The sequence below is a fragment of the Cordyceps militaris genome (genome assembly GCF_000225605.1).
Source record: "Cordyceps militaris CM01 unplaced genomic scaffold CCM_S00001, whole genome shotgun sequence".
NCBI lineage: Eukaryota > Fungi > Ascomycota > Sordariomycetes > Hypocreales > Cordycipitaceae > Cordyceps > Cordyceps militaris.
This window is the reverse complement of record NW_006271969.1, coordinates 2,027,162-2,052,943: the sequence shown is the minus strand read 5'-3', so window position 1 is coordinate 2,052,943 and position 25,782 is coordinate 2,027,162. Positions and strand designations below refer to the sequence as shown.

Here is a 25,782-nt window from a genome sequence, read left to right as displayed (position 1 = left end):
CGAAACGGGATTGAGTGGCAGTTGGGTAGAGGTGGCAACCTCAAAATGCAGGACACGCGAGGACTGTACGGCGTTCTTGGAGGCTGCATCGGCCGCTCGCAAGATGCGACAAAATAAACATGACAGGGACAAGTGCAAACCCCGCACGAGGGATTGGTGGATTTGCGTGACAAGCCATGGCTTCCTGCGCCCGCAACGTTGGGCAGGGATTTGTGTGTATTGTGGTGTGAAGGACAGCTTCGGGGACATGCTGCGTGTGTTGTGTTGGGAGTGTAGTCAGCATGCCGGGGTAGTATGACAAGCAAGGTCTACCAGTACACAACACAACTCTAAACCTGTCATCGAGAATAATAACCTGGAGAGGTTTTGCTGTCTTTCATGAATTTTATGCAGTACGGAGCACTCTTTGGGGATCCGTACAGAGTATGCTTTGGCAAGTTTGCAAAATGCTGAGTCGACTTGCTGCATAGGTAGTCATGCGAGACATTGTCCACAGCCGCATTTGCCCTACGCGTGTTCTGACGGTTATTATACCGACGTACTGACAGGCTGACGCGCATGAGACACATAAAGATGCGCTATTTTGCACCATTATCCCGCTTAACGGGAAATCGCGACAGCAACGCCTGCTTAGGTGTGATAACTAGAAAGACTCGGCATTCGCTGAATATTGCATCATCAACAGGAGAATCATCATCATAAACATGACCCAAATTATCACTAAATACTGCGTGTTGTTTAAACGGCCTATAATTCACTGCAAGGCGTCGTGTACACCATCTCGGCAACCCTAAACTGCCAATCTTTTGTTGTGGCGGGGTTGAAGATCCTGTGGCGCCCGCTCTGACTACTTCGTTCATAGCCAGTAAGCAAGGCGCGGCCAAAATCTTGCAAGCGACAAGAACGACGCCATAACTACCTAAACTTTGGATCAAAGCCAGGCCGAGTAATCTTGCTTGGCCGGTTCGCCGGCTTGCCGCCTAGCGATGGACCTCACCATTCTGCACTTCAACGATGTGGTGGGTACAGGACTCCAAACGCGACGGGCAGAGAGCCATCGCTGATCAAGGACTGCAACTGCGTGCAGTATCACATATCCGATTCCGAATTAGTCGCGAAATTTGCTTCTGTCCTCGAAGACCCTAGCCTTGCCACTGGAGATGGTAATACCAGCAGCGGCCCCATCTTGCGCGTCTTCAGCGGCGATGCATTTTCGCCGTCCTTGGAAGCGGCTGTTTTGCGCGGCGATCACATGGCGCCACTGCTGGACGGTCTTGGTATAGATGTTGCGTGCTATGGGAATCACGATTTTGACTTTGGTGAAGACCGACTCGTGGAGCTTGTCAGCCAAACTCGCTTCCCTTGGACCCTTGCCAACGCAGTTGCGCCAACACACGACGCCAAGGGCGGTCGTCTTCTTGCTGGTGCCCACGAATACGTGGTGAAAGAAGTAGGCGGATACAAACTGGGATTTTTCGGCCTAGCTGGAACGTGAGCAACTATGAGTTCACCCTGTGTAGATGTCCTTGCTAACCCGGACAAGTGACTGGCCGTCTAACTGCCAACATCTGCCCGACTGTACAATCCTAGACCCCGCCACGGTCGCGAAACGAGTAGCTACCCGTCTACGACTGGAAGAAAGTTGCGACGTGGTTATTGCGGTTACCCACATGCGACTGGTAGAAGATCTTGAAACCCTTAACAGCACGCTGTCAGGCCCGGAGAGAATAGATCTGATTCTGGGCGGCCATGATCACTACGTTGTGCGCCGAGACCCCTCAGACGATAACGCCAACCCTGAAGTGCTTCAGTCTGGTCTTCATGAGCAGGGAGCTGCAATGACCGAATGTGATGGGGATTTCAGGATCATCAAAAGCGGCACCGACTGGAGAGGACTTTCTATCCTTCAGTTGCGACTTGGCAGCAAGGATGAAGGCGAGCGGACGATACTCGACATGTCTTGTGTGTGCAGACCCGACCATATTAACGACTATTGGAGCTTCTCGCTAATTTATCACTGCAGTGCGTCAAATCCGAGATTTGAAGAAAATTTCGAGTTACGAACAAATTCCCGCTTCCCAGGCAACGTTGGCTATCTTACAAGCAACACATGACAGGATCGAACAGGTGGTGACGCAACCATTATTTCGCACCGCATCACCTTTGGACGGAAGATCACACATCATTCGCAGCCAAGAAACAAACTTGGGCAACATGTTGGCTGATGCCGTCCGGGCGTTTTACGACACCGACATTGGCTTCGTGAACAGTGGTGCCGTACGTTGCGATCGCATTGTCGAGTGCGATGGCGACGCGCCTCTTTGCATTCGGGACGTCATTGAGATTAGCCCCTTTGACAATGCCTTTGTTGTCAAACGAGTCAGTGGCCGAGTTCTCTCCGAGGCCCTAGAAAATTCCGTCTCAGATGCCCACACTGACGGGAGATTTCTGCAGCTCTGCGGTCTTACCATGAGGCTGGACTGGAGGCGCCCAGAAGGATCCCGGGTCAGCGAGATATTGTTTCATCCGCGCCAAGGTAGAATTCAGCCGCTGGACGCAGATCGGATGTACACAGTCACCATGATTGACTTTATCGCGTCCGGGTTTGATGGATACACGTGCTTTCAGGACTGCGAGACCTTGGTCGATACCGAAGGCGCCATTACAGACACAAATATGCTGCTTGAAATATTCAAAGTGGGCAGAGAAGATGCGAGCGAGTCTGGGATTGCCGACCAGCATGCAGAAGGAATACAGAGGGCAAGGGCGGCGGTAATCACTGGTTATCACTCCGAAGATGCCCTTCCTATTGTGAATCCGGTGGTTGAAAGCCGCATCAAGGTCATGCATGAAGCCAATCTATAGAGTAAAACTGGAAATAGACGCTACAAAACCATTGTTTTCGTCTAGATTCGTGTTGAATGGCCCATGACTACGTTCCGGAGTAATTTGTACAGATTTCTGAGTACATATGCGAATATGTAGAACGTGTGCCAAATCAAGTACCTACGGCGTGCGTAGTCATCAAAAGTGTGTGTCAGCGCATGCGTCCCTCATGCCAGCAGATGTCACTGCTGAGTGGCCTCGTGGGAGGGGTTGAGCTAGGTGCATGATGCATATGCAACCACTTCAAAGGAGGAATTGGACTCACTTTGAACACCATTTCGAACTACCTGAACTTGTGTTGGTAAACCTACCTGTTAGCTGTCGAGCTGAACTAGGCGTTGTGCCGCACCTGCCACTGCCTGTGTAACCCTCAAACACTACGAGATGGCTTCTCGCCAAACGCAAAAAGCCTCCCTCTGGCAACATTGGGACGCGTGTCTCATTTTTGGCTCCGAAACGCAGCGGGAGACTTGCTCGAGCATCACGGCTCGGGGCGCCGTCACCCTCGAGTTTGCCGTGGACGAAAGTGCCTTGCTGGCTTTTCGGCAAAAGACGCCGGAAGCTGACTTACTTCAGCTCGCCTGGTGCATGGTCGTGGGGTTCTATGCCGGCTCGGAAGATGTTTGCACCGCCGTCTACGCGGACGGCGCCGAGAGACTTCTGAGATGCAAATTGGATCCGCAGAGGACAGCCACGGCCATAATCTCGTCTATTGAGCAAGCGCCCTTGCCAAACAGCGACGGCGGCTTCGATGATTCCGACGTTGAACGAGCGACCGAATTATTCGACACTGCCTTGTTCATCGTTCAACGAGGGTCGCCTGCAAAGTACGATGGTGCTGCCCGCCCGAACGGACCATTGCTGGTGGCAGAAGTGGACGCGGGGACAAGGTCCATATCAGTCTACTACCCAACAGCAATAGTCAGTGAGAAATGGGCACAGAGAGCGGCATCTCTCTTTGCGCGATGTGTTGAGCAAATAATAGCTTGTCCCGACCAACAACTCAGCGACCTCGATATACTGCCTCCCACCGAAGCGGAACAGATACAACAATGGAACGACAAAACCTTCGGGAGCTACAATGAGTGTATCCATCAGGTCATCCATAAAACGGCGCTGGATATGCCGGAGAAATCCGCGGTGTGCAGCTGGGATGGGAATTTTACGTACAGCGAGCTGGACTCTGTGTCCTCGCGAGTCGCATCCAGGCTGCACCAATTGGGAGTTGAAACGGGCGCCAATGTAGCCTTCTTCTTCAGCAAATCCAAATGGGCCGTGGTGGCAATGTTGGCAATTCTGAAATCCGGCGCTGCAGGAGTCCCTCTGAGCAAGGACTATCCGCATGCCAGAATGCATACCATCCTTGAGCTTACTGGCGCAGCTGTCCTTCTCCTCGGTCAGGATCTGGAGCATGAACTTGACATAATCGACAAGAAGATTTGCAAGCTAGTCATCGACGAAAGAAACTTCCCGACTGCTCCTACCGCGCAGAACGAAGAGCAACCTGCTCTTTTCGTGTCTACCTCTGTCCAATCTACCGATGCAGCCCATATCCAGTTTACGTCTGGTAGTACAGGTCAGCCCAAGGGCATCATCGTTGAGCACGGATCATATCTCGCCGTTCGATGTCACGAGATATTCGGCATCACAAAGGAGTCTCGTGTTCTTCAATTTGCTAGCTACACTTTTGACGCCATCCTCGACGAAGTATACTCTACGCTGATAGCCGGTGCCTGCATTTGCATTCCATCCGAAGAAGACCGTCTCAACAACCTTGCTGGCGCCATAACAGACATGCAAGTTACCTGGATGGGCATCACTCCGACACTGGCCCGCGTCATCAAACCAGAAGATGTGCCGAGTGTCAAGACACTCTGCACGTGGGGCGAAACTGCCACAACCGACATCATCACCGAATGGGCTGATGCGGTAGATTTGCGCAACGTCTACGGCCCATCGGAAACTTCAGGCACCACCACCGTTTATTCGTGGTCCAAAGGCATCAGAGATCCGACCATTTTAGGCAGAGCTATTCCCGAAACGATAGCTTGGGTTGTCCGCACTGACAACCGCACCCGTCTCGCTCCGATCGGTGCTATTGGCGAGTTGGTGCTTCAGGGGCCAACAGTGGCTCGAGGTTACCTCAACGACGAGTCTCGTACGGCCGCATCATTTGTAGATGCGGTTTCGTGGTTACCTCCTGGGTCCCAAAACCAGCGCGCATACTACACGGGCGATCTAGTGCGCTATAGAGACAATGGAGAACTGCAGTTTTGTGGACGTCATGATAACCAGGTTAAAATCAGAGGAAACCGCGTTGAACTAGGAGAGATTGAATACCGTATCAATCACAGCGATTCCTCCAATGTCATCGTTTCCGTCGTTGAGGTGATCCGTCCGCTCTATCGTCCGACACAGGAACATCTCGTTGCGTTCCTAAGCGATGTATCGAAAGGCGCCTCGACTATCGCGCCACAGCTACTTCCGTCTGAAGATGGGACTAGGACCAAACATGCTGAAATCGCAAAGAGATTGGCAAATCATTTGTCCAAGCATTTAATTCCTTCAGTGTATCTGCCCGTCAGCTTCATTCCGACGGCTGCATCAGGGAAAGCTGCCCGAAAGGTCTTGAGGTCCATGGCTGAAGCACTTTCCGAGCGACAGCTGCAAAGCTATTCGCTGGATGCATGCCAAAAAACCGAAGAACCCTTGAGGTCTAAGAGGCGGGAAGAGGCAATCATGATCAGCCTGTGGGCCGACATTTTGAAGTTAGATGCGCATGACATTACCTCGGAATCCAACTTCTTCTGGTTGGGCGGAAACTCCATCCTCGCCATGAAGCTAGCCATTGCCGCCCGAAAACGGGGACTAGAAGCCACAGTCGCTCAGATATTGAACAACCCAAGTCTTGGTCAACTTGTCAATGTGGTATCTCAAGAAAGCCAAACCGAGCCTCAAACCAGCCGCAAGTTGGAGTACGAGCCTCTGTCCTCTTTATCCAGTATTTTTGCCGCCGATTTTCTGGAAAGAGTCGCGGCCCCTATGCTGGCTGTTGATGCGTCGCAGATTGAAGACTTGGCTTTGGCGACCGATTACCAGATCGAAAACTTGGCATGGTCCTCACTCAAGTCTCGCGGAGGAACCAACTTTCACACATTTGACTTTGCGACCGGTGTGGACGGCGGGAAACTCGAAGAAGCAATTCGCGCCCTTGTTGCCTACCACGCCATTCTACGAACAGTGTATTTTGTACATGGACGACGGGTCTATCAAGCGGCTTTGAAGCAATTGCCATTTGACATTTGCCACTGGCCTGGTGTGGACGATGCCGCCATGGCGACCTCGAAGCTAATGGAGATCGAGTCTCAACAGCCTTTGGACATTACACAGGCTTTAATCAAATTTTGGCTCCTTTACGACTCTGAAAGTAAAGCAAAACGTCTGGTATTCCGAGCCTCACATCTTCAGTATGACGGAGTCACGATTGGGAGGTGGTGGAAGGAGCTTGGCTTACTTCTCAGCGGCTCATCACTAGCTCCTGCGCCATCATACTTCAACTACATTAGCTTCGCCTCCAATCACGATGCTTCTGCGGCCAAGGAATTTTGGAGTGGACTACTCTCCGGTTCATCCATGACAAATGTCTTTCAACACGATGCGATCCCGTACAGGCATGTCTTGGATGGAGAAGTCACGAGGATGGTAGAAACCAGACTGCTTCAAGCCCATGCAGAAATCACCATAGGAACAATCATCAAAGCGGCATGGTCCTTGGTTTTGGCTGAGATGGCGGGCTCCAATGATGTGGTGTTTGGGTCTGTCATTGGGGGTCGTAACGCGCCGTTCCAGGGCGTAGAGCACGTCTCAGGCGCATGCATCAACAATATTCCAGTGCGCGTTCGTCTAGAACCTGGCATGACTCGGTTAGAACTGCTCCAAGCGGTGCAGACGCAGTACTTTGGGGCAATCCGGTTTGAAAATTTTCAGTTCAAGCGCATCGTCAAAGAGTGTACCGAGTGGCGGCCGTGGGAGCGACTGAGCACGCTCGTCGAGTACGAGAACCTCGGCGAAGACGACGAGTATTTCCCCATTGGAGACGACAATACGTACACGGCCAACGAGATTCGGCCTCCTGCGGACCGACACGATATTACAATCTTCAGCATGCCTCTGGGTGAAGGCGAAACTTTTATTGCTCTAGACTTTTCAAAGTCCTTGGTCTCGGAGGAAACGGCGCAGAGAATGCTTGACCGAATGATTGAACACGCCACCGCGTTCTACGAGGATATCAATGCCAAGGTTCTGCCGGCGAATGCAGATGAGCTAGGCCTTCCGACGATTCCCATGAAGTGGCCCTCTGGACAACTTGAGGAATACGAAATTGCACACTACGACCAAATTGCAGACTTGGAGCAGCAGAACACCGACGACATGCGACGACTGGTGCAAAATGCGTGGGTCACGGAGCTTGGCTGCGCGGAGTCGGTTGTTGACAAGCTGTGGACAGAGAATGTCGCATTCTATGATATTTGGGGTAACTTGATGGCATCGTACGCTTTGATGAAGAAGTTTCAGGGTCATGGGCTCATTGTAACTATGGAGGAGTTGCTGCGACATGCAAATATGAAGTCTCAAGTCGCTCTTTTGCTGTGTCAGAAGCAGCTTCGGGTGTAGATTTTTTAGATGGATATCACAACGTTTGAATATCTCAGTTTTCTACATAGTTGTCCTTACACATCACGGCATTGAGCAGATTTGCATACTGTACCCCGTACCAGATGACTGTTGTTGTTGAATAGCACAGTGTGCAGGTCGTCAAACACGCCAACCTCGATGTATGAACAAATCTTGCGTACCACTTGTGCATGAAATATTAGATGCTAGATGCCATTCAAGGCGTCATCGCTACCGTGAGTCAGCATTTGCCATTGACCAACCTAGTGAGGCCTTGTGTAGTCACCACTGCCTGGATGAGTATCCGGAAATGGAGGTGGAATGACCGAGGACAGCGAGAACGGTGTCAGCGAATGCAATCGCTACAATGCTGAGTACAATTCCGTCACTGCTGTAGAGAATCCTCGTCGCTCTACCCGGTCAATTGTCGAATGACGAGTCCCAACCGATCCACGGACCGTTCCTCGCGCAAGCTGACCAAACATTATTGGCAACGGTATGCCTCGGCTTACTCTTTGCACAGTCGACATCACATGGTAGTGAAACATGTCTGCGTATTCATAACTACCTTTCCAAGGAAGCTGTAGCCGCTCCGTCCCTCTGCCCAACACACCACCGCGAGACCAATCAGGAGGTCCCCCTTTCCAGTCCATCCCATTGACACTCTGGTTCTCTTGTTCTTTCTTCTTCTTTCACACAACACAGCAACGGAACACGCAAAGATGGACAAGAAGCCGCTCAACGTTGCCATTATCGGCATCGGCCACCGCGGGTACAAGACGCACTTTTCCACGCTCATCAGCCACCCGCGGTCGTGGACCGTCGTGGCCGTCTGCGACGCCGACTCGGCGGCGCGGCAGCGCTTCGCCAGCAAGCACCCGGACATCAGCGCCTACAGCGACCTCAGCCAGCTGCTGCAGGAGCACAAGCACCACCTGCACTTTGCCGTGGTGTGCGTGCCGCACCGGTTCCACCTGCCGTGCTGCGCCGCGCTCGCGGCCGCCGGCGTCGCCGTCCTCAAGGAGAAGCCCGTCGCCGAGTCGCGCGCCGAGTACGAGACCCTGCGCGCCCTGCCCGTCAAGATTGGCGTCACCTTCCAGAAGCGCTTCGAGCCCCGGTACCTGGCCGTAGCGGACCTGCTGCACCACGTCGGCCAGGTGGCCTCGGTCACCGGCACCCTGGCGGCGAGCATCGCGGAGCTGGACGCGACGTGGCGCGCGGGTAGCGGTGTCGGCGTTACGGTAGCTTGAAAAATTGACATGATGCCGTGTATCGTCTGTTGTTGCTAACTTGTGATGCAGGAAGATCTTGGCTGCCACATGCTGGACATGATGGTGTCGCTGTTTGGTCGGCCGACATCCGTCGTGGCGCGCAGCGCGACCGGCGTCCGCGCCGAGCAGTCGTACGGCGGCGACGACGTGGCCAACGTCATCATGAACTTTGGCGAGGGGGCCGCCGCCACCGGGCAGACCATCATCGGCCACGTGCACCTGTCCCGCGTCGCCCACCGCGACCAGGAGTCGCTCGTCATCACCGGCACCAACGGCACCTTTACGCTCGAGGGCAACGACGTGACGCTCAAGGACGGGCTCGGCCACGAAATCTTCCGCCTCGCCGACGCCTCCACCAAGACGGCCCGCGTCAAGGCGATGCTGCAAAAGTTCTCGGCGTGGGTCGCCGGCGGCGCGCCCGACTTTGCCGCCTCGCTCGACCGCCTCGCCGACACAGTCAGCGTCATGGAGGCCATCCGCCACTCGTACAGCAACCCAAGCGACGATGCGGACCAGAGCGTCGTCCTGGCCCGTCAACCGCCGCTATCCGAAACGGCGCCGGCGGCTGCCTCGCTCGACGGCGCGCACCACGTGTGGCCGCTGCTGTCGGCCGAGTCGGAGACGGCCGTCGTGGACCAGATGCACCGGACGCTCTCCATCTACGACCGGTCAGACATTTACGAGACGTTTGAGGACCGCTGGCGCACGATGCACGGCCTCAAGCACGCGCTCGTCTGCAGCTCGGGCACGATTGCGATCCTGCACATGTTTGACGCGCTCGGGCTGCGGCCCGGCGACGAGATCCTGTGTCCCGTCTACACCTTTTTCGCCACGGCCTCGCCGCTGCTGCAGTACGGCGCCGTGCCCGTCTTCTGCGACGCGCTCGCCGACGGCAACCTCGATCCGGCCGAGATCCTCGCCCGCACGACGCCCCGGACGCGGGCCGTCATTGTCACGCACATGTGGGGCCTGCCGTGCCGGATGAGCGAGATTGTCGCAAATGCGCGCCAGGTCGGCATCAAGGTGCTCGAGGACTGCTCGCACGCGCACGGCGCCGTCGTCGACGGCAAGATGGTCGGCGCCTGGGGCGACATGGCCGCCTGGTCGATGCAGGCCAAGAAGAACATCATGGGCGGCCAGGCCGGCGTCATGGCGACCAACTCGACGGATTACTACTCGCGCGCGATCCTCCATGGTCACTTTAACAAGAGAGCGAAGCAGGAGGTGCCTACCGACCACCCGCTTCGAAAGTTCTGGTGTAAGTCCTTTGTCTTCCCTAGCCTGAAATGCCATCAACCCGGTGTACCGGATTCTGACCTTTTTTGTTTACCACGACAGTGACTGGCATCGGTCTGAACCTGCGGGCGCACCCCCTCGCCATCGCCCTCGCCAACCAGCAGCTGGACCTGTTTGAGCGGCACGACGCGACGCGGCAGGCGCACGCGGGGTACATGGCGCGGGAGCTGAGCGCGATCCCCTTTCTCACGATGCCGGCGGTCGGCAGGGACGCGGACAAGCACGCGTGGTACGCGTTTGTGATGCAGTTTGACGCGTCCAAGGCGCCGCGGGGCCTGACGCGCGACGTCTTTGTGCGGCGGCTGACGGAGCAGCACGGCCTGACCGAGGTGGACATTCCCAAGTCGACGGGCCTGCTGCACGACCTGCCGCTCTTTACGCACCCGCACGAGGCCATCCCGCGCTTCGGCGACGCGCCCTGGTACGAGCCCCAGCCGACGAGCGAGTTTCCCCGCGCGAGGCGCTTCTACGACCAGGCCATCAAGCTGCCCGTGTGGTCGACCGAGGCCGATGCGCCTATTGTGGCCAAGTATGTAAAGGCGTTTCTGGAGGCCGCGAGAGCAGCGGTACCGGATGCCGACGGGTTTGCGGACCGCGGGGGCCGGCGAGGCCTGGGTCCCCAGCCTCGCTTGTAGGAAGAATCCTGGCGCGTTGCAAGACCGGTGCGAGTACGAATTACGGAGAGAGTGGGAATCAAGTTTTGCGACACCAATTTCCATCATTTAGCTAGACACTTGATGGCACGAAAATGAAAAATAGTCTCTTTGCTATATCAAATGCGACCTGTTCGGCGGCCGATGCTGCTGGCACTCAATACTTGGCTGAATGGTACATACTATTGCTGCATGACGAGATTCCAGCCCGCACACACTCGGTCAAAATGGCAACATCCGGTCCAAGTTGCGACGAGTAAAATTGTCTCATGCAAGCCAAACTACCTAGTCTTCTTGGTGTTAGCCTTGGCTTGACTAAACACGGCAGCATGACGTTTCCCCTTTCCGGGCCGATCGCGGGCCTCGATTCCAACCTGCCATTTGCCGGCCAGATCCATTCATTACGTCTTTCCAGCCCCCCCAAAAGCTGACTATTGAACATGGTTTGCTGGGGGGCGGACGACTTTGCCCTACCTTGCATCAAGCCACCATGCACAGCGGCTTGTCTGTCTCAGCCAGAGGCCAGCTGAACTGCGGCAGATCGGCGATAACTGGCCGTTTCCGGGCACTATTTTCCGAGACCTCGTTGCCTCATCCGTTGAAGCTGCAGCCAAGCGCTGACTACACAGATCAACAAATGGGGATGCCAAGTTGCAAGACGTGATCGCGCAGGCCCGGGGCAACGGAGGGTGGGTGGTGCAAGATCACTGCTCCCCTTCACAGAACCGGGTCGTCTAGCGAGGATGCAAGTACTCCGTACTCTGTACTCACCGGGAAAGGAAGCTGACAAGGCAGTTATACGTCTGCCACCATTCATTATCCGTATGATATTTTGGGTTGCCCACTCATGACTATCGCTGCAAGCCGAGCGGCGCCGGCGAGGCTTGCTTGCTTCCCGTAGTACAACGGCGTTCGGCACGCTTATCCCAAGCTCGATTTAAGTAGAATCTCCGCCACTTCCAAGTTTCCCAGCGACGAGGCCACCTCCAGCGCCGTGATCCCAGCCTTGTCCATTAAATCGGCGTTGGCGCCGCGCTCGAGCAGCATCCGCACCATGTCCCCGTCGTTGGACTCGGCCGCGTCGTGCAACACCGTCCGCCCTGTGTCACCAATATAGTTGACGTCGGTGCCGTACTTGAGTAGCAGCTCCACGCTCGACAGCTGTCGATGCGCGACCGCAATTCGGAGCGCTCGCTGCTTCGCTGCCTGCTGCCCGCCTGCCGGCGCCTTGTGCACGCTGTAGGACCCGGGCCACGACAGACACTCGTGGGCTGCCGGCAGCGCTTCTTGTCGAACGCGATCCGACGACGCCCCCCATGATTCCGGCATCGATGCGTCGAGTGTGATATTGGTCTTGAAGTAGCTGGACAATGGGGACTGCGAAGGAGAGTGCGGCCGCGCATCCAGGGCAGGGACAATGTCAGACGCCGCATCCATGTAGCTGCCCGGGTCCATGGGACTTGTAGACTCGTCGCTCGACGACCCCGCGAGCGATAGTGTAGGAAGCCGTAGCTTGTCCGACGAGCTTGTTGATGACTGTCCGAGGGATGACGAGTTCATTGTGTGGCGGAATGGGCCGGAGCCTAGGATGGTGCTCATGCTTTTTTCATGGAACGATGCACATCCATCGTGGCAGATGGAGGCGCGTGGTGCTGATGGCATCAGAGCGGGCGAGTTCCCAGAAGCCATTTCCTCGCCCGCATTCCACGAGAGGTGATGTGATGGCCGATCGAGCACCGCGTCTCGGGTGGAACGGACCCCGTCCAAGAAGTTCGATGAGACGGGGCTTTTAGCATTGTGCAATGGAAAAGCAGCTCCATTGTCGCGAGTGGTCGCTTGTTTCAACGTCTGTAGCTCGAGATTCTTGGCCTGAAGCTCCAGGTTCTTAGCCTGGAGCTCTTCGATTTGCAGCTTCAGTGCGGTTCCTGCGGTACGTATGGCCCCCCACCATAATTGTAAGCCGGTGAAGCTTCCTCAAACACAAACAGGCAGGCTCAATGGATGTACTCACGTCTCCTTCTCTGCGCGTCTCTGTTTTGCTGTCGGCGGCGATCCGAGCCACCACTGGAATCAAGAGGCATCCTACTGCGCTCGCACCATTTCTAGGTTGAACAAAAAGGGCCTGGGAAGATGCCAATGTCAAGATGCATCCAGCAGCTTAACCTGAACGAACGGGCTAGCGCCATGCCGGGGAGCTGAAGTGGCTGCTTCGGAGTCAAGAAGCCACCCCGCCGAGCCCCCCCCCAGATTGGCTCTGGCAAATCGTTAGTGTACCGGATGTCATTTGCCGCCCGCAGCGGGTTGTGGAGTCTTAACAGCTGTACAAAAGTACATGGTCTTCGCTGTAAGAAACCCTTCAGGCTGCATCGTGAGCAGGGCGACAACTGTGTGGGGAAGCAGAGGTCGGCGGCGCCTGCCGTTGGAAACACGTTTCTCTGGCTGAAGAGCCTGTCTCGGGAGCACCCAATACAGTGTACGAATTGCGAAACGGTCTTGTCAGTATACTTTGACGCCGCTGCACCATCTCCCGAGACAGCTTGTGCTGATCAGGCGTAAACTCTCGCGGTGGGGTTGCCCGACTTCGTACCGGTACATAATAATAGAAGCCAAGTCTAGATCAGCCACCTCGAGCGAATGGAATGTAGCCAATGACGACGCATCTCTGGGGCATGGGGGCGGAGAGACGTTGTTGTCTCTGTTGTGCCAAGATCAAGCGGAAAGGAGCCCCGGTCGGAAACTTGGATGTTGGATAGACTGGTCATCTTTTACCCGGTTAGTTCGTGCGCCGCAGTTTTATTTATTTATTTAAAAAAAAAAGTTGAGATGATTAACGGACAAAGTGCGGACCAGGAGTCCAGCGCCAGCACTTCCTTCTACATCTCAGCGAGAAAGTGGCTTAGCCAATAATTATTAAGCATAACAAAATACACCAAAAATGAAGCAAGTTTCATCAACAGTCAATCTCGGTGTTGAAATTAATTATAAACAACAGTCAGCAATAACTAGATGGAATCGTCGTCGAAACAACATTTCATCATATCAAACGCGCCTATTTTGAGGCGCGCACGTTATCGGCAGGCGATGAATGTCTCTCGTTGCACCTAAACTCGGCCACTTCGGCACATCTATTCTCCAATCTACATCATCATCATGCCATGCATGTCTATAACTAGTATGAAAAAAATCTCATATCGCGTATCTATATCTCATCCAGCTGCAGCAAGTGTCGTGCATGACAGATGCACGCTCGCAGGGATCTCCTATCATGAGTTGCACCATCGCAGGGATCTCCTATCAAGAGTGAGATCCCTTATCTCTCTCGACAATCGCAGGGCATTCGCCGCAGCCGCGGCCGCATCCGCCGTGCCAGCTGTGGCGCTAATGCTTATCGCCGCTCGCCTACACGGTGCTGCCGGCCGCCGCCCCGCCCGTCGTCGGCGAGGGGCGCGGCGGACACGGATTGTCATACACGTACTGCTCCGGCGCGCCGCCTTCACACGTCTTGCCGAGCGCGGCGTCGTACGCGCCCGCGGGGTACATCCAGCAGCTGCCCGGCGAGTTGGCCAGGTACGCGGGGTCGCTCGGGTTGAAGACGGCGTAGGTGCAGGCCTCCTCGGCGCGGAGGGCGCACTGCGCGATGCAGTCCGACACGCCACCGCTGGCCGTGCAGCTGCTGCGGCAGTCGTCGGGCGGCGTGGGGTAGCCGCAGACGGCGGCGCGTGCCGACGGCGTCGCCACGGCCGCGGAGCACTCGCTCGGCACGCGGTCGGCCGGCCCTGGCGCGACACCGGTGCACGTCGGCTTGTCAAACACGGACAGGTACGCAAAGGAGCAGCTCGAGCCGGGCTGGCCCTTGCTCGCGTCAAATACGAGCCCGGGGTACGTCCAGCAGGTGCCGCCACCCCAGGGGCTGCCGCTCGCGGCGAAGATGACAAAGTTGCACGGGCCGTGCTCCTGGCAGTACCGCCAGCAGGATTCCTTGTTCTCGATGGCCGCGGAGTAGGGTCCGGGGGAGGGGTAGTCGCAGAGCGTGGTGATGAGGGACGCCGTGCACGACGGGGCCGAGCCGGTGCTGGTGGCGTCGGCGGCGACGGCGGCGGCTGGTGTCTCGGAGTTGGCTGGCATGGCGGCGGCGGCGCCGACGAGCCCGGCAACGGTCCAAAATGTAGAGGTTTTCATGATGATGAGTATCCGAGCTTGGTCTGCCAGGAATAGTGAGCCGAGGGGAAAAGAAAGAATTTTCAAGCGTAATTTATAGGGGATTGGGCGACACTAGGCAGCCTTGTCTCTCGCGAGGCTAGCCGGGCACGGAACAACGGCTACACCGACCAGCCGGCGCATGCCAGATACGGAACCTACAAGTGGGTTAAGAGTCACAACTGCATTATGACATGGGGATGCCTGTCATTTTGTCTGTAGTTAATGTGAGTCATGAGCTCGTGATGCTCGAGGGCCCAACGTGGCGGTTTTCATAGAGCGACTTTAGCGGCGGACGGAAAAAACCAAGGCGTCTCATTTTGATCAACGTGAGTCAAGCGTCATCATAATGTGTGCAATTTTCTATCTTGTCGCGTCTTGATTAGGCGCCGCCTTCACTCGCAGTAGATTCTCGGCATTCTTGTATGCAAACAGGTCTAGGTCCTCACCCGTGATCAAGCCGCTCTTCTCAATCTTGTTCAGAAACTCGAAACCCTTTTCATTTGCCGAGAACGGATAGTCGACGCTGTATAGTACATGGTCGATGGGCATCGTCTCCAGCAAGCACTTGAGCGGTGTCAGAGTAAACATGCCGCTCGTCGTCACCCAGATGTTCTCGCGCCAGACCTGGCGAAGCCCGCGCTCTTTAGCGCCCCAGCGCTCCGATATGGCGATGCAGCGATCGAGCTGAAAGGGCAGCATCTCGCCCATGTGGCCAATGACAATCTTGAGCTTTGGAAAGCGGTCAAATAGACCTGCCGCAAACAGGCGCAGAATGTGGTGGCCCGTCTCTGCGTGCCAGCCCCAGCCAAAGGCGCTGAGGGCGAGCGCCACGCTGTCCGGGTAGTTGCCCTGGTAGTGGTCGGCCATGGCGTCTGAGGCAAATGTCGGGTGGATGTAGAGCGGGACGTCGAGGCGCTCGGCGCGCGCAAAGACGGGCCAGTAGGCCTCGGCATCGTAAAACACGCCGTCGAGGTGATTCTCGAGCAGCGCACCGACGAAGCCGAGCGTGGCGACGCAGCGCTCAAGCTCATCGGCCGCGGCGTCGGGCTCACGCATCGGCAGCATGGCGAAGCCGGCGAGGCGCGTGGGGTGGCGGCGGACGGCGGCGGCCAGCTCGTCGTTTACAGTGGTGCACACGGCTGCGCCGACATTGCCGGGCCCGTGTGAGACGACTTGCAGCGAGACGTGGCCCTTGTCCAGGTCGGCCACGCGCGTCTCGCCCAACTCCGTCAGCTTGTCGAGGATATGCGGGGGGAAGTGGGCGTAGTGCGCTTTGGCGTCAGCGCTAGAGGCGATGACGGCTGGGGAGGCAAAGTGCTCCTCGAGGGCGATGAGAGGTCGCATACTGATGGGATGAGGTGGCAGACTTGGGCTCGTCGTCGATGGAGTTGACGGAGGCGAGTTGATGCGCTATATATGTTGAAGCCGCCGTTTGAGGTTCATCTCCACAGTAGCTGGACGAGGCGGCGAGGGAGCAAGACGACCGAATTAGTTATCTCAGGCGGATCCATCTAAAAGAAGGCTTCTTCGGACATGTCGGCGTTAGTGATTCTTTCTATTCGTCCTTTTTGACTTGACAACTCTGAAGAGTGGAATGGCGCGCCACAAGGTAAGCGTACTAACGGCCGGCAAGGGAAACGACGATCCGATAAGTGACACAGCGGGCCGCAATATGGGGAAGGACCAGACAGGTGGTGCCGCGGCATTGCGAGGATTGAAGATGGAAAATCCGCCCTCTGCAAGTGCAACTGGCACGTAGAAAAGTCATGTATAAATCAAGATGAGGCTTGAAGGGATCGATGGATCGATGGCGTCGTACGTAGTTGGAGCCCCGCCGCAATACAGCGGTCGCAGCGCCAGGCGGGAAGGGCCGCACGGTGGGAAATCTAACAGAAGGGTAAAGTATAAACACGAGTCAATGCTATCTTGGCTTTTCTGATGTTTGGGCTTGGAACATGTTTTGGAACATGTGCTGGATGCGCTCGTCTGGTTGGTAGAGGGTTAGGTAGGCTGCCTCCGGGTTTTCGTAAAGAATGCATTGCGTGCCTACCTAGTGCATAAGCTCTCCAGGGTAGCGCTAGGCCCGGGGTTCGCACATAGGCGTTAACGGCGTTTGCACAGCTCCTTATGAGATGAATAGAGTCTGTTTTACACCTCTGGAGCGTTGTGGCAAGTTACTGTGTCTTATTTCACGAGCTTGTACCGAGAAGATCGAGTAGAGAGTAGATGAAGCACTTCGTTGCGGTACGCGGTCAAGGTGAATTTGACCGTCCCGGGAATCTATTTGGTCGGCTGTGCATGTGAGAAACCATTCATTCCCGTCGGAGGATTGAAAAACAAATACGTACTGACAGCTAATACGAACATTTCAAATTGAAGTCCACTTGACAAAGGGCGTTTTAGCGGGCGCAGCGGGCTCAGCGGGCCGAAAAAAACTAAAACCGCACTACGAGTCAACACTAAAAGTCTACGACGGGGTAATAATAAGGGAAAATATATCCGTCACCCTTTGGTGCAATACTAGATAACAAATTATTGATTCTTTCTGAAAAAGGATGGCAAGTCCTCGAGTAACCCAAGCCTACATTCTCCTTCCTCTCGCATTGCCGTCGCAACGGACCAACAAGCCCCTTGTCTTACCCCCTCTAAGTGGCGCCACGCCGCCCTAAAGTGGCGTATCTGGTAGGGCGTTTGTGGTTTGTGGCCGTCCACAGTCTGTTCGTCTCTAGCCTGGAAGAAGCAACCTTGAGCTTCTACAATGGGAAATGTCCGCGCGAATCAGCAAGTCAACTGATAACTACGGCCATGCAGCCTTATCGAATCAACAAGGCACCTGACTCACCACCCCTGTTATCCGTCTCGGAACGGGCTGACGTAGCAATGCGTCGTCACCAGCTTACATGCTGTCGCACCTCTACAAAGAAAAATCAAACGCAGGAATCGTGGCCTCCTTCCCAGTCATGATTGTCCAAGTATACTAGTTGAGGTGGTGCAACATGCCCCCAAGAGCCTCCTCCGTCCTGGTGCTGGCGCTACTAACGGCCTCGTTTTTATACTTTGCGACGCACGTTCAATGGCACGCCGTTCCCGCCCGGCAACTCCCTAGCTGGCGGCTTGGCAGCTTGGCGACCAGCAGCAGCAGCAGCAGCAACCTCAGCGTCAACCTGGTGCTGGCGACGCTCAAGGCCGACGACACATCATGGACGTCCCAGCTCGCCATCCCCAACCTGCGCGTCATCCGCTACGTCAGCGACGACCCGCGCGCGCAGTACCGCCCACCCGTGCCGCGCAAAGGCCGCGAGGCGCTCATCTACCACACCTACTGGCACGACTTCTACGACGACCTGCCCGACCTCTCCATCATGGTGCACGCCGAGGCGCGGCCCTGGCACTTGGAGGGCGCGCTGCAGCAGTCCATGGTGTTTGCGCTGTCGCGTCTCGACCTCGACCGCGCCCGCGCCCGCGGCTACGCCAACCTGCGCGTCAGCTGGGAGAATGCGTGCCCCGCCTGGCTCGACACCACCAAGACACCCGACGAGGCCGACAAGCAGGAGGAGCCGTACATGCGCGAGGCCTTTGCCGCAAACTTTGGCCCGCCGCTCGAGGTGCCGCGCATCCTGGCCGGCCCGTGCTGCTCGCAGTTTGTCGTGACGCGCGAGGCTGTGCGGCAGCATCCGCGCGCGCAGTATAAGCGTAGTCGTGATTGGCTGGTCGAGACGGAGCTGTCCGACTATATTGCCGGCCGCACGTGGGAGCACATGTTTCCCTGGCTGTTTCGCGGCGCCGCCACAGACTGTCCGGGCGAGGCCCAGACGTACTGCGCCATGTATGGCGTCTGCTTCGAGAAGCCTGACGAGCCGGCCCGCTATAATAAGCTCTGGCAGGAGAAGAGGGACTTGATGGAGGCGACCGAGGTGCTGCGGGAGTTGCTGAATCCCCAGGAGGGCGTCAAGGCGAGGCAGCGCATGGCCGAGATTGATGTCATTTTGAAAGAGAACATTACGGTGGCGTTGACGAGGGGCCAGGACGAATCGACGAGGGCTGCAGCATTTGCTACTCTGTTTGATACTTGAGTTGTGCTGCTGAGATGTGCTGCTGAGATGAGTGGAACGAACGATGCCACACTGGCCGACCTGGCAATATACCCATTTTGTGCTGGGCGGCAGTGCGGCAATTATCGGGATGAACGAGTATCGAGACGAGTAAAGGTAGATGTCCAATCCAGTCGTGTATTTTTTTGCATGTTACATGTTGGCGTTGTATATTGTATGCCGTGGAATCCAACCCCCAAATGCACATGAGAACTACTTTGCCCGGCTTTCTTCGCTGTCGAGATCCTGTATACCGTTACCAGCGGCCTTTGGAACTCAAGACTGAATGCGTCTTTAGTTATGCTGCAATCTGGAAGAGCTGATAGTAGCAATCTTCCCAACCGCACTTCCCCGACTCCCAAAACACCGGTAGCAGTTTCCGCAGCATGACGGGCCCCGAGGACGCCGTCTCCAGCAACTCCATCTCCTTGAGCCAGGCCAGCACGCGGTCCTGCTCCTCCAAGGCACCGTCGTACAGAGCGACGCCCAGAACCGCCAAGGGCCAGCACATGCCAGCCAAGCCCATTCTCACGGCGCTCGCTCTGGCAACGCCCGCTACGAGCACGTCGCGGTGGTGCAGCCGCGAGTCCCGGCCGGTGGCGGCCTCGGCGCGACGAAACGGCCGCGCAAGATTCGCCGGCAGCGCCAGCAGCGCGTACAACATCACGGTGGCCCTGAATACGCGAGCAAACGTGTAGATCTTGGGGTCGTCCGGGAGCTCGTAGGACTCCGTCCAGCGTTCCGGCACAAAGTCGTGGACCGTGTCGGCAATCAGCTGCGCGGCGGACAGCAGCTCAGGCGATGATGCGCCGAGCGTGGCCGCCAAAACGCGGAGGCGGGTGATCTGCACAATGGCCATAAAAAGTATGCTCGGACACGGTAAGATGCGAAAGTACATGTTGCTGTAGATTCGAAGAATGTCGGCCTCTTTGAAGTTGTCGAACTCGCTGAGTTGGTCTTCCACGGGACCAGCCGTGTTGCAGATGAGTCCGTGTCTAGTGTCAAGTCAGTTCCTGCAGGATGACAACAAAGAGCTCTTGCCTACATGAAGACGAATTGTAGGGCTAGTATGGGGGAAGGATTGCTGGCAGATTTAATGACGGTGTCGACACCTCCGTATGCCTCGACGAGGGCGAGGAATCCCTTGCAGTGCGCCTGCCAAAATGTCGAGTCTATCATGTCCACCTACGAATGCTTAGCCGCCATCGTCTTCCACGAGGATGCAACCACTTACCTCGATGCTGAGAAGATCGACGATTCTGTAGAGATTGTAGCGTGGTGGGAAGCCGGCCGCGATGGATTGGTTTAGGTAATGGATAGCCTTGGCCATGTAGTCGAAGAACATACGCCAGAGATGATTAATCGCCGGCCAATTGCCCGGCTCGCTTCTGAGGTTATTGGCCCGGCAGATGTCGGCAATATGCGTGTGGATGACCATCATCACAAACGACGGAATCGATTCCTGTCGTGAAATGTGCATGTCTGGCCGGTACTGCTTCATGTGCTCTTCCGGGGTCACCGCCTTGGGCGGTCCGCCTGACTTGGGCTGTAGAGTGACTGTTAAATCTACGCGCGCCGAGTCCAAGTTAGTGGTTGTTTTCTAGGCTTCCGGTCCGGGTCAATGGCACGAACAATACCGCAGGGCCTCGGCAAAGGCCCACTCTGGAGGCTGGAGGGCGGTGAGCGAGAGTCTCCCCTGCGGCCGGTGCTGCGGCTGCAACGGGTAGTCGCATCGCAGTCCTCGGATGCGGCATCTCTTGCAGGTCGGCTGGCCCTCGTCGCACTTGAGGCGGCGGGTGCTGTGGCGGGGGTCAGCAGATGACGGCACTCAAGAAGCGTCATCGAACGTGAGGGGCGCTAAAAGCGCAACATACCGACATGTATAGCAGCCCGTCCGGACACGAGGTGTCCAGCGCTTCTGTCGTGGCGATGCAGGATCGTCGGTGCAAGACGGCGCGGACATGGTTTAGCTGGTCGGGGACAACAGGAGAGCTGTAATCGGGGCCGAGCAGCGCGAGTGAAGACGCTGATTCAGGCAGAGCCTAGGGAGAAAGGGTTACGTATCCTCAGTAGATGAGTTCCCGCCATTCGATGGCCTTACCAAATATACTAAAAAGTGATGATGGAGCGAGGTTACGTGGGGGCATCTGGACGTGTGCTGCGTGACTAAGGAGGAGGTTGTTTAGTAACGTTGGGAGTAACATTAGTAGCCTATATTAGCGGCAGCCCCAAAACGCCACCATCAACGAGCCTCGAATTGGTTCCGACTATTGTCAATTGCTGTCTGCTTCAGCCTAGTCAATAAGATTGACTACGTATGTGGCGAGTCGCTCATAGATTGGAATGCTAACGAATCCGAAGAAGATTCTCCTCTGAAACTCTGGGAATTAGCGGGAAGACGGTGGCCAAAGATCTGAACCTGCCCGGTGGGAAGGCGCTTGACAAGCTAGACAAGCGGCTCAGATCTACCCGCATGGGGATAGATTCGACGACTAGCTTATATTTCCAGGCACAAGATACATGACTCCTACTTGATGGTGCCCGCGGTGCGGGAGTGATGCGACTGCGAGTCTCCTACCCAGGTATCTGTGACGTATGATAGATTGGGGCTACAATTCAACTTCCGAATATTTTCAATGCGGGAACTAATCATCCACTCTAGTCAATTCTCATTCTGCACACTGGGTTTGCCGACTTACATGCAGCACGCAAATAAGGCTGGCTGATGAGCAGACAAGGCTGCGCCTCTTCGCACACTTGCCTTGACGACCACGAAGTGTAAGTTCTACCCTTTCCTACCTACACTTGGCCTATTTTGTCTGCTTCACAAAGGTATCCTCATACTGATGTCACCGTTAGGGAAAACGGTAGCGCTGCCCGGTGAAAGTCTGCTTGCTCTGTGGCAGACGCTGGCAACTTCGTCCTCGAAGCTGAGGGGAATGTCGATATCGCCATTAATACGAGGCACCAGTCAACATCAGAGCCGCGACGGAAGTCTTAATTTGCAAGTTGAAGATTGGAAAACTTGGACAAAAAATTGTGGAAGAACAGCCCTTTGAATACTTCTGGAATTATGACAGACCCGGTACCTGAGGGTATGGACTCATCAATGTTCTGGACGGTTGATACTGTCTCCATTACGTTCGGCATCCACTCACATCAGGCGGTCTCGGACAATTTGTGCGATGTAGCCATTCACGCTTCTCGTCTGAGCCGGGTGCCCGCTGCATGTGAGACGAGCCAATGCGAAGTACTTGGCGCGCTGCCGCCCGCGCCCGTCGATGCTCACATTGTCTTAGGAGAAATAATTTCCTTTCTCTTATGGAACTAATCGCAAAGTTCGAGCGAGTAACGGTTCCATAAGAGCAATTAATCCTGCAAGAAAAGGTAAAGATCGACGGCGGGACGTACTTGCTCCTGCCATAAATGCAGCTCTGCTGACGGCTGGGGTCAGATTGTACCTGTCAATCATTCATGATGATTCATTTGCGGCATGCGGGCAAATAGGCATAACATCCGGTCCGAATCATTCTCTTCCGTCTTTTATCAGGCAGCTTTACTTATCCTGCGTTAATTTTGGTGCCGTGAGGTACTACTGTATCGCTTCCTAGCCTCGCGATGGCTGTCCTGCTTTCTAGAGTCGCTTTCACTCTCTCTGACACGGCTGCTGTGCTCCTGACCGATATTCCAGAATCCTACCATGAATTTATCTGAAGTCTCACGATTAAAGTGCACAAGCTTTGATTCGTGCACTTGTGGGATTTGATGCTTGCTCCGTCGTGGCGACCATCTTGCCCATTTCTTTGGCAAACCGCCGTTGCTCTATCGCGACTCGGCCAGTACCTGAGTTTGCGGCTAGAGGATTGTTCTCGGCGCTCACGAATAGTCTCAGTATCAATAAGTATTCGGACAAATATTGTTCAAAGGATCGCCAAGTTGTAGTAGAGCCCAAGGCTTAAGCCTTAGCCAGCTCCTTCATTTCTTTGCGGATCTTGTTTTCTATCCTCCAGTAGCCAAGTGATGAGAAGGGAAAAAATGTCGGGAATGAGTAAGACGAGGCAAAAAAAAGAGAGAATAACAACAGACCGATGAAAACCCCCAAAAAGAAACTCCGGTACAGGGAATCGAACCCTGGGCTGCTCGGTTCTTGGTTGAGAGCGAGCGATGTTAGCCACTACACCATACCGGATAGTAACTTGTATGACTCTACGGCTGCTATTGTGATATATATGGGTCAAGCATTGACAGCTCTTGAATTTTCCAATGCGAGTAGCCGCACCCTCAAGCCAAACGCATTTTTAAAAAGAGGACTTAGTTGCAGTATTTACTTAACATTTGGTTTCAAGCATTCATATAGCACAGCCAATCTTAGCCCTATAATATTGTAAAAGCACAAAATCCAACACGATCACCATCCCTACCTTTCCGCCTGCACAACTCGCCACGCCGCTACTTCAGCAGCGAGCTGGAGTCCGTGGTTCCGCACGCATTGGTCGGTGCATCCGTGTCCCAGTGCAAGCAAACGTCTGGTTCTTGCGACGTCCACGGCTGCAGTTCCGGGCCCGCGCAGTCCGTAAACAAGTCGTCCCAGGGATCCGGCGGGGCCAGGAGATCCTCAACCCTGAGGCCTCTTCTTTGTTCGCGGAGCTGGGCCTTCCATCGGTCCTCTTCCCACATCTCCCGAAGCCGCTGTCGGTTGAAAAACCGAAAGGCGGTGCTTCCCATGGACGTGTCGCTGCATGGGTGCAACGATGGCTGGCGGACGTGGGCAGCGCTGGGCTTCTTGAAAGACGGTTCTTCCGGCTGCTTGAAGAACATCTCCTCTTCGCCGTAGGGCACAATGATGATGCCGTACTGCATATCGGGAAGAGGCGGCCCGGCCAAGGATATCGTGTAGGCCGAGGCGGCCATGTACTGCGCGAGTATTTTCGCGTCGTGGACGTGCTGGTGCTGCTCCGGGAGGCAGCTCGGCACTACGGGCACCACAGTTTCTTTGGACCCGTATTCTTTTGACGGTGCATTGCTCATGATGGCCCAGCTCGGTGCGCCAGAGACTGCGTCTACGTCCATTGTCCCGTACGCGGGATGGCCAAGTCCCAAGCGCCTGTCCTTTTCCTGGGCTCTCTGCACGGCTTGATGTAATTGTCCATCATGGTTGAGCCGGCCGCGTACCCATTCTCGATGCTTCCCCCATGCCTGATGTCTATTGCTGGCCGGCTCCGACTCACAATCGGATGACTTTTGACGTCTGTTTATCGGCCTGGGCCAGCTCCAGCGTGTCGTCGAATCAGGTATCTTGCCCAGAGGGGCGTAATCGGAGCCATCGTACTGAAAATCCGTAGTGTCATCCTTGCATCATGTCAGCTGTGCCATGATTACGATAGAACTTTTGAACTTACAGAAATGTGAGATGGGTGGAGGTTGCACTCTCGATGACCTGGTTCAAGGGGCTCGCAGAAGGCGCCTGCAACTGCGTCATGCCCCTCTTTGACGTCGTCTACGATGCGAGCAGCGTCACTATCTCGCATACCAGACTCGTGTGGGGTGATAATATGATCAGTTGGCCATCCAGCTTCCCGCATCTCCAGGCAGAGCGAATGGAGGGCCTCTTGCGTCAAGCGCGGGGACGCACCGTGAATTGCGACGTACGTTTCTTGATTCATAATTTGACGTTGGTGTTAGAATAAATAGCATAAAATATACAGTATCAATAAGGTGATAGGAACGTATTCATCAGTTTGTGGTTTGAAGGAGGAAATGTTCGTCTCAAGCAAGTGAGGAATACGAGCAGCTTTTATGCACACAGAAAAGCTGCAGAAAGTGTGTGGGCAAGCTCAACAATTCAATTATTGGATTACACAAGAAGCAAGCGAGATTAAACAGGGTATCGCAAGAGTTGGTGATGTAAGAAGCGTCCCGCCGTATCGCAAGTGTCGCACCCGCACGGGCATCATGCGTATTACGTACCGTTCAGAATGACGGCCACAGCAGCCCATCGAAGGAGTCTGGCATCTTAGCCTACTGCATAGAAAATACTTCCTTGGCGCCAAACGTTATATGGCGATTGTCCTGGACAAAAAGAGCGCAGAGCCTTCAGGGCTGGCTGGTAGATCATGTACGGCGTCCCGTCTGCGTCGAGGGAAGGCCTCAAGTACACCGACGCGCCAATGATCCAATCGATAGCACTACTACGAATACCCCAACAACCGACAGAAACCGGCACTTGAAGATGGATAATCCAATTTTTAGCGCCACGTCCTGGACAAAGGCAAGTGAACACCAGGTGATCTTATCGGCAAGCACAGCTCAGATCCAGACGTCAAGGCCAAGAGTGCGTCCTTGATTGCCACGGATAAATCGAGAGAGTGGACGGACGGTAGTGAAAGACGTTCTGCCGCATCGATCAGTCATGTTCACCATGGAATGCGTGTCGTGAGTTTTGGTATGGAAGCATTGGCAGAATTAAGGCGAATTTCAGACAACCGCAAGCCAAGCAAACCAGCAGACACGGTGACCTTTCATGAGGCTTGAAAAAAAGACGGAAAAATATAGGAGCTTGGGCTTCCGTATATCTGGCATGGTCCATTCACATTCAGACTGCCACAACAAAAAGAACATGTCTTCCATCCATTGTGCTCGAGTTCCCGGCTGTGTTAAAACCCGATGCGACACACAACAGGGCATGGTGGCCCGCTGCTTCCTGCACAGAGC

The 25,782-nt window shown here is 55.3% G+C and overlaps 10 protein-coding genes across 10 annotated transcripts; 5 read left to right on the top strand and 5 right to left on the bottom strand.

The window, feature by feature from the left end:
- Positions 1–476: 476 nt before the first annotated feature.
- On the top strand, positions 477–2,865 carry CCM_00622 (5'-nucleotidase; the record flags this gene model as incomplete). The annotated part of the gene is made up of 5 exons (XM_006665782.1): positions 477–524; positions 863–1,450; positions 1,485–1,491; positions 1,591–1,962; positions 2,024–2,865. 5 exons carry the CDS (start codon positions 477–479, stop codon positions 2,863–2,865), a joined length of 1,857 nt encoding a protein of 618 aa, XP_006665845.1.
- A 405-nt stretch (positions 2,866–3,270) lies between these two features.
- On the top strand, positions 3,271–7,560 carry CCM_00621 (non-ribosomal peptide synthase, putative; the record flags this gene model as incomplete). The annotated part of the gene is made up of 1 exon (XM_006665781.1): positions 3,271–7,560. The coding sequence occupies one exon, from the start codon at positions 3,271–3,273 to the stop codon at positions 7,558–7,560; it is 4,290 nt and encodes a 1,429-aa protein (XP_006665844.1).
- A 722-nt stretch (positions 7,561–8,282) lies between these two features.
- CCM_00620 (Pyridoxal phosphate-dependent transferase, major region) lies at positions 8,283–10,762 on the top strand (the record flags this gene model as incomplete). The annotated part of the gene is made up of 3 exons (XM_006665780.1): positions 8,283–8,801; positions 8,862–10,089; positions 10,170–10,762. The coding sequence occupies 3 exons, from the start codon at positions 8,283–8,285 to the stop codon at positions 10,760–10,762; spliced, it is 2,340 nt and encodes a 779-aa protein (XP_006665843.1).
- A 939-nt stretch (positions 10,763–11,701) lies between these two features.
- On the bottom strand, positions 11,702–12,340 carry CCM_00619 (ankyrin repeat-containing domain; the record flags this gene model as incomplete). The annotated part of the gene is made up of 1 exon (XM_006665779.1): positions 11,702–12,340. One exon carries the CDS (start codon positions 12,338–12,340, stop codon positions 11,702–11,704), a length of 639 nt encoding a protein of 212 aa, XP_006665842.1.
- A 1,839-nt stretch (positions 12,341–14,179) lies between these two features.
- CCM_00618 (uncharacterized protein) lies at positions 14,180–14,959 on the bottom strand (the record flags this gene model as incomplete). Its single annotated transcript, XM_006665778.1, has 1 exon — positions 14,180–14,959. One exon carries the CDS (start codon positions 14,957–14,959, stop codon positions 14,180–14,182), a length of 780 nt encoding a protein of 259 aa, XP_006665841.1.
- A 381-nt stretch (positions 14,960–15,340) lies between these two features.
- Positions 15,341–16,324, bottom strand: CCM_00617 (2-amino-3-carboxymuconate-6-semialdehyde decarboxylase, putative; the record flags this gene model as incomplete). Its single annotated transcript, XM_006665777.1, has 1 exon — positions 15,341–16,324. The coding sequence occupies one exon, from the start codon at positions 16,322–16,324 to the stop codon at positions 15,341–15,343; it is 984 nt and encodes a 327-aa protein (XP_006665840.1).
- Positions 16,325–17,976: 1,652 nt separating this feature from the next.
- On the top strand, positions 17,977–19,053 carry CCM_00616 (uncharacterized protein; the record flags this gene model as incomplete). Its single annotated transcript, XM_006665776.1, has 1 exon — positions 17,977–19,053. The coding sequence occupies one exon, from the start codon at positions 17,977–17,979 to the stop codon at positions 19,051–19,053; it is 1,077 nt and encodes a 358-aa protein (XP_006665839.1).
- Positions 19,054–19,369: 316 nt separating this feature from the next.
- CCM_00615 (C6 zinc finger domain protein) lies at positions 19,370–21,034 on the bottom strand (the record flags this gene model as incomplete). The annotated part of the gene is made up of 5 exons (XM_006665775.1): positions 19,370–20,066; positions 20,117–20,226; positions 20,306–20,637; positions 20,704–20,870; positions 20,946–21,034. 5 exons carry the CDS (start codon positions 21,032–21,034, stop codon positions 19,370–19,372), a joined length of 1,395 nt encoding a protein of 464 aa, XP_006665838.1.
- Positions 21,035–22,144: 1,110 nt separating this feature from the next.
- CCM_00614 (uncharacterized protein) lies at positions 22,145–22,497 on the top strand (the record flags this gene model as incomplete). Its single annotated transcript, XM_006665774.1, has 2 exons — positions 22,145–22,363; positions 22,459–22,497. 2 exons carry the CDS (start codon positions 22,145–22,147, stop codon positions 22,495–22,497), a joined length of 258 nt encoding a protein of 85 aa, XP_006665837.1.
- A 1,023-nt stretch (positions 22,498–23,520) lies between these two features.
- CCM_00613 (uncharacterized protein) lies at positions 23,521–24,734 on the bottom strand (the record flags this gene model as incomplete). Its single annotated transcript, XM_006665773.1, has 2 exons — positions 23,521–24,420; positions 24,471–24,734. 2 exons carry the CDS (start codon positions 24,732–24,734, stop codon positions 23,521–23,523), a joined length of 1,164 nt encoding a protein of 387 aa, XP_006665836.1.
- Between the last annotated feature and the right edge of the window lie 1,048 nt (positions 24,735–25,782).